At 44.5% G+C, this 13,459-nt stretch overlaps 1 protein-coding gene across 2 annotated transcripts in view; it reads right to left on the bottom strand.

Annotated features, from left to right (window-relative positions):
* abcb6a (ATP binding cassette subfamily B member 6 (LAN blood group) a) overlaps positions 1–13,459 on the bottom strand; it is a 226,443-nt gene that overhangs the window by 192,627 nt on the left and 20,357 nt on the right. For both annotated transcript variants that reach the window (XM_068034765.1, XM_068034764.1), the window contains exon 4: positions 9,713–9,902. In XM_068034765.1, coding sequence (XP_067890866.1) covers positions 9,713–9,902 — 190 coding nt within the window. The remainder of the gene's footprint in view (positions 1–9,712; positions 9,903–13,459) is intronic.

Below are 13,459 nucleotides of genomic sequence, written 5' to 3'. Positions count from 1 at the left end.
GCAATGCGCTTAGCAGCTATGACAGGTTCCAGCTCTTCAAAGTGAGATTGAAACCAATCTGCGTTCTGCTTCACACGTTTGCCATAGGTGGTCATTGCTGAGTCATAGATGGCACCTCTGATGTGGGCCCACTTAGTCTCTGCATCCCCTGTAGGAGTGTTTTGAAGGGCTTTTTCAAGTGAATTAGAAACTTATCTAACAGCTGTGGATAAGAAATTCTGCTAGCGTTGATGCACGGGCAGCCCTTCTGCTTGGAATGATGTAGCTTCTTTGGTTTGAGTCTAACCTTGCTGCACACCAGGGAGCGGTCGGTGTCGCAGTGCGCACTGTGGAAGCTGCGTGTGATTTGAATGCTGTTTAAAGAGGCTCGCCTTGTGACGATGAGGTCCAGCTGGTGCCATCGACGCGATCTTGGGTGCCTCCAAGAAACTTGGTGACAGGGTTTAGTATGAAAGAACGAGTTGGTGATGCAGAGGTTATGATAGGTACACAACCCAAGCAGTCTCTGTCTATTCTTATTCATCCTTCCAATGCCATAGCGTCCGAGGCAGGAGGGCCATGAGTCATGGTCGGCCCCAACCCTGGCCTTAAAGTCCCCCAGCAGGAACAGATGTTCGGTATTGGGGATGCTACTAATGATATTATGGAGTTCCTCGTAGAACTAGTCTTTAGCTTCAGGTGGGGAGCAGAGTGTTGGAGCATAGATGCTGAGTCGGTGTACTGGACCAGAGGCAGTGAGCAGTCGGATGGACAGTATGCGTTCTGAGCCATTTGAAGGTGGCTCTATCATACTGAGCAAGGAGTTTCTGATGGCGAAGCCCGCTCCATGCTATCTTGGTTCTTCAGGATCCCTACCCTGCCAGAAGAAGGTGTAGTCTTGCTCTCTTAGAGATCCGCTCGCAGGGAGGCATGTCTCCTGAAGTGTTGCAATGTCCACATTGAGTCTACTGAGCTCTTTGTGAATGATGGCGGTCTGCCGAGAATGGTTGATTTGTGTAGGGTCTTCCGACAGGCCAGGACACATAGTTCTGACATTCCAGCTTGCAAAACGAAGGGCTGGTACCTTCTTTCCTTTTTTTGTTATAATGTTTGGTGTGGTGTTACAGTCCACTTGTCAAGCAGTGACCCTGATCTCCAAGCACCCATTGAAGCAGGTGGACTGTGGCGGGACAAAACCTTACTGACCGGGGACTTCCCGGTTTGAGGCGCGCGGTAGCTATCCAGTGAGATCCGATGACCTCTCCCACTGACAAAGGCAACCCATGGCGCCCAATCTCTACGCCAATTGAGCTGGGCTTATAACCCGTAACTACTGCCTTCCGTGTTGTTTTGGTCACTGTGAGGCGACTATGGAGTGACCTCTCCATGGCGCATGCCTGGGCAGATGTACGGAGGTTGTGAGTTGCCCAAGCGTCAAAACCCCCCTCCCGGCCTTCCTGGTGGGGTCTAAAGGAGTGCAGAACACGACGTTTGGCTGCACGAACTGCCAGAAACATGCCAAGGGTGACACATGACCGCCTTCGGGGTTCTGCTCCGGATTTTCTCTCTCCACAGATGCTACCAGACCTGCTGAGTATTTCTAGCATTTCTTGTTTTTATTCCTACCTCAATGAAGTTGGCCTTCCCCCAGTTAATTATTCTTAGCCTGGATTGCTCTTTGTCCTTTTTTATGATGATACAATGATCACGAAATGCTCTCCGACTGATACTTGACCCACTTGGCCCACCTCATTCCCAAGAACCAGGTCTAGCTGTGCCTCCTTTCTCATTAGACTAGCAACATACTGTTGAAGCAAATTGTAGACATTTTCTGTAAAGTATGATTGATTCGTCTGTGGGACAACTCTCTCAAGTTTGGCACAAGCCCCCAGATATTAGTAAGGAGGACTTTGCAGGGTCGACAGGGCTGGGTTTGCTGTTGTCGTTTCCAGTGCCTAGGTTGATGTTGGGTGGTCTGTCCTGTTTCATTCCTTTTCTCAGACTTTGTAGCGGTTTGATACAACTGAGTGGCTTGCTAGACCATTTCAGAGGGCATTTAAAAGTAAACCACATTGCTGTGGGTCTGAAGTCATATGTAGGCCAGAACAGGTAAAGACAGCAGATTTCTTTCCCTAAAGGACATTAGTGAACCAGATGGGTTTTTACAACAATCAACAATGGTTTCTTGGTCACCATTAGACTTGCCCTTTCATTCGAAATTTATTAATTACCATCTGCCGTGGTGGGATCCGAACCTATATCCCCACAGCATTAGCCTAGGCCTCTGGATAAGTAGCCCAGTGACATTATCACTACGCCACCACCTCCCCTGTGATGGTGCCTGACTTGCTTTTTCTGTTTCAAATTTCCAGCATCTGCACTATTTTGCTTTTGTGGGATGAAAGAGAGCTTGGAGATGTCGTCATTTTGTAATAGCTGTGGAAGTGTTTAGCATTTTTGCGAGTCATTTGAAACAACTGCCTCTTTGCCGGACTCCATTCTCACCTCAACCAATACCAACAAAGCAACTTAACTTCCACCATCCAATTAATGAGACTGCTCATACTATCAGCACCAGAGCTATGCAGAAGCACTCACTGGTTACTTGCACTATTTTGGTGAGCCCCTATCTGAGCACCAGCCAGTCCCTTTGAACTTAATTTCACTCTATGAAGTCACTGATGCCTTTTCACTACAGATGCAGAATAAAAAACAAAAGCACAAACACATCCCATGTCAGTCTCCCATCCTCAGTGATCTCACTTTGGCAATCATTTACGCAAACAGACAAAAGGAGCCTTGTCCCAGCCAGTAAACCAGTTGGCATTGCCTTTGTTAAAGGAGCACTACCCTTAATCTTAACTGGCAAGAATGCTGACCTTCCCCTTTCCCCCACGTAAGTCGGCGAGCATTGAAAAGATGGCATTTAACACTGTCTCTTTAATGTGGCGCCAGTACATTTTTGTCAGGAAAAGCTCACAGGCTCTTTTGATATCCTTCGAAACTGGTTCAGGGAACAAAGGGGAAGAGGACAAGCAGCAAGAATTTTGTTTACAAGGCATTTTTGACCACTTTTTAAAAAAGAGAAACAGAAAAGAGGTTGAGTTTCCTGAGAATCTGTCAGAATCAGGGCGACGGTAGCTCCAAGTGGATGAGAAATTCCACAGCAAAGGCATTTGATGTCCCAAGTACTGGATGGGGAAGGTAAGCAGGATTGGTATCGATGTGAAATCTAATGGACAAATTTCTTTTAAGATCTGCTTTCAGAAAGCTACTCAGACTGGATTTCACACTGACAGTCAGTAATGTCGTCATTCATTAAGTAACCGGCTTACCTCCTTATTAAAAATTTAAACAAACCTGCTGGCTGGACACAGACCCAGCATTTTCCATTTTTTGATAATTAAGTTTGGGGTGAGAGATGGAAAATTAAGGGGTGGGGTGGGGGAAGAGACTCTGAAGTCTTGCATGTTTGAGTTAGATCCTGACTAGCTTTTCCACATGAACTTTCCCAGAGAGGGAGAGGTTCAATCGCTCAGCACAAGTAACTACAACTGGTGAACCCACACTTTATGTGGATGTCCTGGAGGAAGGGGTCAATGATAAGCATGACTGAACTCACATGGGTTTCTAGGACTAGATCATTGTGGCCTCCTGACCCCAGAACATGGACTGGACCCACAGGGGTTTCTGGGACTAAGACCTTGCTCCCAATTTAACCCCTCACATCTCTTAGAAACATCCCAGACAACTTCTGGGTAAACAAGTTACTGTGCGGTGCATGACTGTTATGTAGGCAAATGCAACAGCAAGATTCCATAAACAGCAATGGGATGTACAAGCAGCTAATCTGTTTTTTGGTGTCGATTAAGAGTTACACATGACAGTCGCTGAACTCCCTGCTCTCTGAATACTACCATGGAATTTTTAATATCCACCTAAACCACTGGAACAGGCAGATGATACCTTCATTTAGTTTCTCCACTGAAGGCTAAAGGTGCAATTTTTTTACAAAATGCAACTCTTTGATTTATATTATTTTGTTTCAGCCCAAAATACAAACCTGTTAGCCAGTTGTTCTGAACCATTTGGCTCTGATTTAGAGCATGGTTACCCGACCCGAACCCGTCGGGAGCCGACGACATGTGTCGGGTTCGGGTCGGGTTGAACTTTTGGGTCCGGCATTGGGGCTCAGATCGGGTTGGACCAAGTCGAACACACTTTATCACCACCTCCGGTAAGTGGTTCCAATGTTAATGTACTTTTTGGACTAGAAAAGTTGTTTAGTTACAGTTTTTTTTAAGCTTGTGCAGATAAGTAAAGTGAAAAACGGATGGTCAGGTCGGGTGCGGGAAAAATGAAAGGACTCGGGTCGGATGTGGTTCTGTCAGGCTTGGATCGGTTTCATTTGCAGACCTGAGCTGGCCTTTACTCTGATTAGTTACAGGGCCACTTTCCATCAATTGAGGAAACAGCTTAACTGCTTTGAGAAGCTTTAAGATGTGCAACTGAATTAAGATATCTTTCAAAACAGCAACAGCCTCTTTGCTATTTAGAGGCAATGAAACTTAGCTTTTTAATTAAACTGTGACAATCTTTGATCTCTTACTGTCTTGCTGCACACCCCCTGCCCCTCCACCTCCTCCTGGACAGGCCACTCAGTCTGTTCACGTGGGCTGAGAACCATTATGTTTGGAGATCAGAGGGTTAATACAGGACACTCTTTCAGGATAACAGACAGTGCAGAGCCCACAGTAGGAGATACATGTTGCACAGAAAGCTCAGTCTTCATGAGCTTATAGTCTTATCTTGTTCTATGTTTTCTTGCCCATTCATTGCCATGGGTCTCAAACAGAACATTGCCTTCTGAAAATCCAAGGAAATTATATCTGCAGGTCAGCTCTGGTCTTTCAGTTTGAGTTATTACAGTCCCCAACACTTCAAACACCCATATTTAAAACAGGCTGTCGCTTATATCGACCAACAACCATCAGCCTTTCGCATTAATATCAAATCCAAAGTTGCTGGGTATAGCATCGTTTGTGCTCATTTATTTCAGGCAGAAACAGCTGGGTTTACTCACCCATTCATTGCAGACACCAGATTGAACTGAGATTGTTACTCCTTTCTGATGCGTAATATAACTCACAAGGCCAAAAGAAATATAATTAACGTTTCAGGTCTGTGACCTTTCAACAGAACGGTTCTGATGAAAGGTCACAGACCTGAAACATTAACTCTGCTCCTCTCTCCACAGATGCTATCTGACCAGCTGAGTATTTCCAGCACTTTGTTTTTATTTCAGATTTCCAGCATCTGCAGTATTTTGCTTTTATTTTAGCCAAAAGAAATATATTAATTATGGTGCTAACTTAAAATGATAATGTTTAAGTCAATTTATCACAGAACTGCCTCCCTTGCTCCAGCCAATGGATCTATTCTGGTTTTTACCCAGTCCCAGTAGATACTGTAGGTTGTATTAGTCCAGCTGGAGGACCCTTCTCTTAATGCTTTCTACAGACATTATTGTATGAATCCTCCTCCTATCTGCTAACTCTCCTCCCTCGCGAGCACATTATAGACTCAAAGCAAGTTTGGAAGTGGAAAGCTCTGGGCTAATTGAGCAGTGTACAGATTTCCAATAAAGTACAACATGAAATCTTACTCTGTATATTGATAAAGTTGCTGCAAGACTGTCAGCACTAGTTCATCAATAGCGCTTTCAATCAGACTGATCTGACTATGGAGCTGGTGGCTGCTGTGGCCTTTGTCAGCATCTGGAACATGGGCTTGCTGAGGCCGGAACAGCAGCAAATCAGTCACTTGCTATGGGAAGCACTGACAGGCCATTACAGACATTATTGGTTTCCAGACATACCATCCAAAGGATCAGGATATTGGTGTATCCAAATATGTCATACGCCAGCCAGCACGTAGAGTGGGCAAATTGCCTTCACGTGGCTTGTTGCACATAAATCCATGCTGACTCATCCTTGTTTTCAAATTCCTCTGCAACCTTGCCCCTTGCTATCTCTGTAACTTTCTCCAGCCCATACAAACTTCCGAGATATCTGCATCTCTCCAATTCTGGCCTTTTGTGCATACCCATTTGCTCCACCAATGGCTGTGCCTTCAACCATCTAGGTCCTAACCTTCTGGAATTCCCCCCAAACTCTCCACCTCGCTCCTTCCTTAAAACCTACTTCTTTGACCGAGCACGTTAGTTACCCTCCTAATTTCCCCCTCTTCGGCTCGGTGTCAATTTGTGTCCGATTACACTTCTGTGAAGCAACTTGGGATGTTTTCTTGTTTTAAAGGTGCTATATAAAATGCAGGTTTTTGCTATTTCTTGACTGTTCTTTATGGCCTTTATGTTTTTTGGATGAAGAGTGACAACATACTGAAAAATGGTTCATTAGTTTCCCCATTACAGATGTTGGGCTTACCAGTCTATAATGCCCACGGTCCCAGGTCACTGCATTGTTGAATTACAATTATACAGTAATCCTTAGATTGCTCCCCTTAATACAAGAGCTATATACATATATATTTTATATATATAAAAATATATATGCACACACTTCATCATTCTCAGCCACAAAGATGTTGACTTTTATGAGAATACAGATCCATAGCCACTGGCAGCCTTCTGGCATTGGGATGTTCTTCACGAGCCCATATAAGAAATGCCACAGACTATGAGACTACACATGGCATTGCAGTCAACCACATGGACTGCAGCGGTGCAAGGCAGCGGCTAGCAGGAAGTTGTTAGGTGTGCTGAGGTCAATTGTGCCATTCTTACAGTATATTACCACTAGAACAGCAGTAATTATCAGCCATGGCAACGCATTTGCCTCTGTCAGATGGTCATGAATTCAAGCCCACTCTAGAGACTTGAGCGTATAATCTAGAATGACACTCCCAGCGCTGCACTGTAGGAGGTGCCATTTTTCAGATGAGACATTAAAGCAAGACCCAGTCTCTCCTCATAGGTGGATGTAATAGATCAAATGACACTATTCAAAGAATAATATAGAAATTCTCCCCAGTGACCTGTCTAATATTTATCCCTTAGCCAATAGCTAAAACTGATGCAAAAGAAAAATACTGCGGATGCCAGAAATCTGAAATAAAACAGAAAATGCTGGAAATATTCAGCAGGTCTGGCAACTATGGAGACAGAAACAGAGTTAACATTTCAGGTCTGTGACCTTTCACTGGAATTTAAGTTTTACACTTCAATATAAAATTATGCTTCATACTTTGGAAGCCTCAGCACGTGTGCTTAAGAAATCAATTTTTGGTGTTGAAGGACAGTTTCTTGTTGACAACTCTTTATATAGAAAAGACTGATTTGATCAGTTGAGACTGCCCTCTCCTGACTGTGAGGCAGTAGTGTCACTAGTTAGAAACATCTACCCAAGAGCGATAGAGAGAGAGAGCTGGGTCCAGTTTATTGCAATTCAAACAGATTACACAGAATTTACAGCACAATAACAGGTCATTTTGCCCAATCGGTCTATGCTGTTGTTTATGTTCCACACGAGCCTCCTTCTATCCTCAAATAAAAGCAAAGTACTGCAGATGCTGGAAATCTGAAACAAAACAGAAAATGCTGGAAATACTCAGCAGGTCTGGCAGCATCTGTGGAAAGAGAAGCAGAGTTAACGTTTCAGGTCAGTGACCTCTTTATCAGAAGTGGATTTTTTGTTTTTACTCCTCTTATCCTTCTTCATCTAACCCTAACAACATATCCTTCTATTCCTTTCTCCTTCATGTGTTTATCTAGCTGTGTATCTGTGCTATTCTCAATTACTCCCTATGGTAGCGTGTTCCACAATCTAACCACTCACTGGGAAAAGAAGTTTCTCCTGAATTCCTTATTGGATTTATCAGTGACAATTTTATAGTTATGATCCCTAGCTTTGGACTCCCCCACAAGTGGAAATATCTTCTCTACGTCTACTCCATCAATCCCTTCATAAGTTTAAAGACCTTTATAAATAACCCCTCAGCCTGCTCTTCTCTGGAGTAAACAGCCTCAGTCTTTCCTAATAGTTATAACCCATTAGCTATACTAGTGTGCAAATGTCTGTAACTCTTGAACCTCCCACCGATAACCGACCAGCTCTACAGTTAAATCAGAAGCAGGGTGAGAAGCAAATCCTTTTTAATCTGGGAGTTTATGGTAGAAACTGTTTTCTGTTCATCAACATTACAGTAAAATCTAATTTGCTTTTTTGTTTCATATCTTCCCACAAGGAAATGTCTCAGGTGGATTTTGACCTTGTGTGATTGCGTAAAGCAAGTGATCGTGCATCGACATCTCTCCCAATTTTTCGACAGGACCTTGGTTTAATGTCTCATCCAACAGTGATGCACTCCTCAGCAGTGCACTAAATTGCCAGCCTATATTATGTGTTCAAGTCTCAGGTGGGATTTGTACCCACAGCCTTTTGACTCAGAGGCAAGAGTGCTACCCACTGAGCCACGGCTGACAAGGGAAAGTGGACAATGTATGAACATTTCACACTCACCCCCACCCCACTGCACTTTATTAAAATCCAGGTGACAATATTACCTATGTTTAAACCAGAACAGGATGAGAACAACTTTCTATGTGCATGGAACACATTCCTGCCGCACCTTGGGGCAATCTCTTAGGCAGCTTGCAATGCCACCAAACTCCATTTCTATCACATACTGGGTAGCAAATGCAGTTGCGTTTTAATTCCGTGTCTTTCCTCAAGCCCTCCCCGATGCTGATCAAGCAGAGAATACTGCTACTGTCGTATACGTGTTGTGGGAAATATTTTCTCCTCTAGTGTTTACAGAACCTTCCCTTATCCTTCTCCCACCTCCAACATTCATTCTTTACATTCCGTGCAAGCATAAAAATCAGGTTTTCAGGGGAGCTCAAGAAAAAAAACCAAAATGACTCCTGACAACGCATTCGGCGCGCCGACATCATCAGAGCACTCCCAGCTGCACACATGCGCAGAATGGTCTCTTGCTGTCAGTGAGGTGCTGCGCATGCGTAGCCTATGTTCCGGCCAGGACTAATTTGTGCATGTGTGCGAAAACGTTATTGCACAGCCGGACTGGAACGTCATCCAGACCCATCACCCACGGGAACCCAACGTAACCCCTTCCCTCAGTCTCTCGCTCGTATCTCCCTCCCCTCCTCTGTCTATCCCTATCTTGCCACACTCTCTCTCCCCGCGGAGAGACTGGGGGGGGTTGGGAGAAGCAGGGAGGCAGGAGCGAGGGGCTTATAGGGATGCAGCGGTGAGGCCTAGAGCGTGTGGCCAATGACAGGGGGGTTGAAGCTGTGAGCAGAGCAAGTGGCTGATGAGGATGAAGCGGCATGGGGGAACAAGTGGCCAACAGGTGCAGACTGAAGCAGGAAGTGAGTGGCTGAGGGAAGGCAGTGGCGAGGCTGGGTGCGAGTGGAGAGCAGACGAGGATGGGAGGCAGCTCTGGAGAAGAGAAGCAGGATATCGTTTGGGGTTGGATCGCAGAGATCAAACTGCATTTGTTTTTTGTGATAAATTGAGCAGCGCCATCTTTAATCCTGCCAGCTGCCTAAAATGTTGCAGACAGTAACGTTTCAGTGCATGAGGCTGCATTTGCGCATGTGCAAGTACTGCGCCACTTAGTGGTTGCGTTCTCAGCAATCACAGCCCAAAAAAAAAAAAATCAATAACAAATAAATAGTTTAAGAACTTACCGATGTTTCTATAGTAGATGGGTACAAAAACATTGATGACTCGTTCTACTGCAAGAAGACACAGGCAGAACAGGACCAGGATCTGCAGCAAGAAATTCCCTTTGGGCCACATATATGGCACAAGCAACCGCACCTTCTTACGGAAGTCTTTCCACGTTGATTGACTGGTGTCATTCCGATTTAAGAGGGGCTGAAAAGAAAAGCTGAATTGTTCAGAGGCTCTAATGCAAAGATTTCAAAGTGGAGACTCCAACCCTTTGCCCAAGCCACCAGGTATATAAGGTTTTGGTAAGACCTGACCTCAAATGCTGGTTCTAGCATTTCTTGTTTTTATTATACTAAAATCAAGAGCCCCCCCCACTGAAAATCAAGTGACCCTCCCACTTCACTGATGTCACCACAGCAGCTGAAGAGAAAGCAAAGCCCAAATGGAGGCAAAATGGTTAAAGCAATATATAAACAGGTAATTTATATAATTTGTGACTGTACATATTTTTTTGAAAGTACTGGTTAGTTTGGAATGGTGGAGGGCTGGTGGCAGGGAGAGACTCTGAATAGGAAGGGGAACCTTTAGACTTTCTTAAATATGGGTATGTGTTTGTGAAGTGGACAATTTAGTTCTTGCATGGGGGAACAGCTATCTGAAAGCAATGGCTTCTTCTCTTTCTAATATTTATTTTGTTTTAAGGGATGGGTGGAGGGGAAAAAGCTTCCTTTCTTTGTTAAAAACTTGTTCTATATTCTGGAAGTTGTTAACTTCAGTTGTGTCAGTCCTAAAGGCCTCCACAGAACCTAGTGGATGCTACAAAAACAAGAAATGCTGGATTCACTCAGCAGGTCTGGCAGCATCTGTGGAAAGAGAAGCAGAGTTAACGTTTCGGGTCAGTGACCCTTCTTCGGAACTTCGGTTCCGAAGAAGGGTCACTGACCCGAAACGTTAACTCTGCTTCTCTTTCCACAGATGCTGCCAGACCTGCTGAGTGAATCCAGCATTTCTTGTTTTTGTTTCAGATTTCCAGCATCCGCAGTATTTTGCTTTTAACCTAGTGGATGCTTCCGGCCATATCTCTAGTCATCTCTCCTAATGCCTTGTCTTCCATTCTGCCTCTGTAAAGTGACTTAGGGCATCTTGCTTTGTACGTGGAAGTCATGCTTTGTTGTATTCTGGTACCAACAGTGAGGGGGCAGGGGCAGAAGAGAAGATGTATTCAAAGAAAGTTGTCACCACTGGTGGTGCTCAACAGCAGTGGCCGGGGCAGGCCAGCAGAGGACTCCCTTTACTCTGAAGTTACTGAACAGGCTGCTCCATGGTGACAGGATACTTTCCGAATTGTCAACTGCGAAGTACTTCACATGAATTTTCAACCAGAATGATTTTGTGGAGAAGGGGAGAGTTACTTAATATTGTCAGCTTCATCTCCCACCACCAACACACAATTTTTAATCTCTACCCTAAATATTTAACACAGTCACTTTAACTTTTCAGTGTTAGCTGTGGTTCAGTGGGTAGCACTCTTGCCTCTGAGTCAGAGAGTTGTGGGTTCTAGTCACATTCCAGAGGCTTGAGTATATAATTCAGGTGATGCTCCTAAGGGAATGCTGCACTCAGAGGTGCTGTCTTTTGGGTAAGACGTTAAATCAAGGTCCCATCCGCCCGCTCAGGCGGACTTAAAAGATCCCACTACATTACTTTGAAGAAGAGCAGTGGAGTTCTGCGCTGGATTGAGCATCTCTGGAGTCTCTAGAGTGAGACTTGAACCCACAACCTTCTAACTCAGAGGTGAGACCCATTGAGCTAAGCAATTAGGAAGGTAAATGGTATGTTGGCCTTTATTGCAAGAGGATTTGAGTACAGGAGTAAAGAAGTCTTGCTGCAATTGTATAGAGCCTTGGTGAGACGTGGTGGAGTATTGTGTACAAGTTTAGTCTCCTTACGTAAGGAAGGATACACTTGCCATTGAGGGAGTGAAACGAAGGTTCACCAGACTAATTCCTGGGATGGCGGGATTGTCCTACAAGGACAGACTGAGGAGACAGGGCCTATATTCTCTAGAGCTTAGAAGAATGAGAGGTGATCTCATTAAAGCATATAAAATTCTTACAGGGCTCAACAAGGTAGATGCAGGAAGGATGCTTCCTCTGGCAGCGGAGGTCCAGAACCAGGAGACACAGTCTTAGAACAAGAGTTAGGTCATTTAGGACTGAGATGAGGAAGAATTTCTTCACTCAGAGGGTGGCAAATGTTTGGAATTCTCTACCCCAGAGGGCTCTGGAGGCTCAATCATTGAGAATATTCAAAACAGAGATTGATAGATTTATAGATACTGAAGACCAAGGGATACGGGGATAGTGCAGGAAAATGGCATTGAGATAGAAGATCAGCCACGATCTAGTTGAATGGTGGAGCAGGCTTGAGGGGCTGAATGGCCTACTCCTCTCCGATTTCCTACGTTCCTAATTTCCTATGGGCCATGGGTTCCTGCTCCCACTGGCTATCCATGACAAAAAGTGCACAAGTTGGGGGAGGAAATGGCTTCAGGCCTGGCTGCGATGCCCTCTATGGCCACGTCGCCTGCTGATCCTCACTCAGCAGAGTCACAACTTCAAGGATGTGACTGTCACCAATGGAATTGCAACCTAGCAAAAGAAAGTCAAAGCCTTCAGGAAAAGAGGGAGGAAAGCAAAAAGTTGACTAAGACTGTGGCCAAGCCTCCCTGTTTCGTGTTGTCCAATATGTTAGCCACATGTGGCAAATTGGGAATCCAGATATGGCTCCTTGCCATATAAATAAACAAAAACTGAGTAATAGATACCGTCATTGGGCATGTGAACTCAATATTTGCACAGTGTATGCATATGAACTTTAACCTTTTAGTATTTTTGTTGGTACAGCGACAAAATGAAAAGCAGTGTGCGTGTTTATAGATCATTGCGACTGCTTTATTTCCTTAATTAATGAATAGTGGTAGATATTTGTTGAGCAGATATTCTGTGAAGTACATGTATTCACTAAGATATGGTTAAAATAATGTCACTGCAGCCACACCTGTGGCTTGTCAGCGATTCCTATGGGGTAACAATCTTTGCTATCTGCTGGCTGAAACTGCTGCACTGGGCAAACCTGCTGAACAAGATTTGGTGGCTACTGAGCTTTAAACTTCCTGCACACTGACGTTGACCATTCCACATACCTATCGCTGAGTGTATTCATTGCACGAGGAACACAGATGAGCTGTTTTAATGTGTTCTGTTACTTCCCGATTTGGAACACAAAAATGAAGCCTAAACGTAGCACACTAGCAGATTGACTGGATGAGAAATTAAATCGAGCCCCATCTGTTAACGAGATCCAATAGGGTAGTTGCACAGAAACTATTACCTCTGGTGAGGCTAAGAATAAGGGAACATAATCATAAAATGAGAGCCATTTAGGAGGGAAATCAGGAAGCACCTTTTTACACAAAAAATAGTCTCAATCTAGAACTCTCCTGCCTTCAAAAGACCGTGGCTGCTCGGGGTCAATTGGAGCTTTCAAGATGGAGAACAAGAGATTTTTGTTGGGGAAGGGAAACGGAGGCAAGGTGGGTTAATGGTGTTGAGGTACAGATCAGCTATGAACTAACTGAATGGCAGAGCAGGCTCCTGTTCCCATGTCTGCCTGTTTTACTGATTAATTTGAACATAAAAGGGTTGATTTTAACTCCCACACGATGGGCAGGACAGGGTTAAAAATCATGTGTCCAAACC

Source organism: Heterodontus francisci, chromosome 7 (assembly GCF_036365525.1).
Source record: "Heterodontus francisci isolate sHetFra1 chromosome 7, sHetFra1.hap1, whole genome shotgun sequence".
Lineage (NCBI taxonomy): Eukaryota > Metazoa > Chordata > Chondrichthyes > Heterodontiformes > Heterodontidae > Heterodontus > Heterodontus francisci.
Note: the sequence above shows the minus strand (reverse complement) of the source record. Positions and strands in the feature narration are given on the sequence as shown.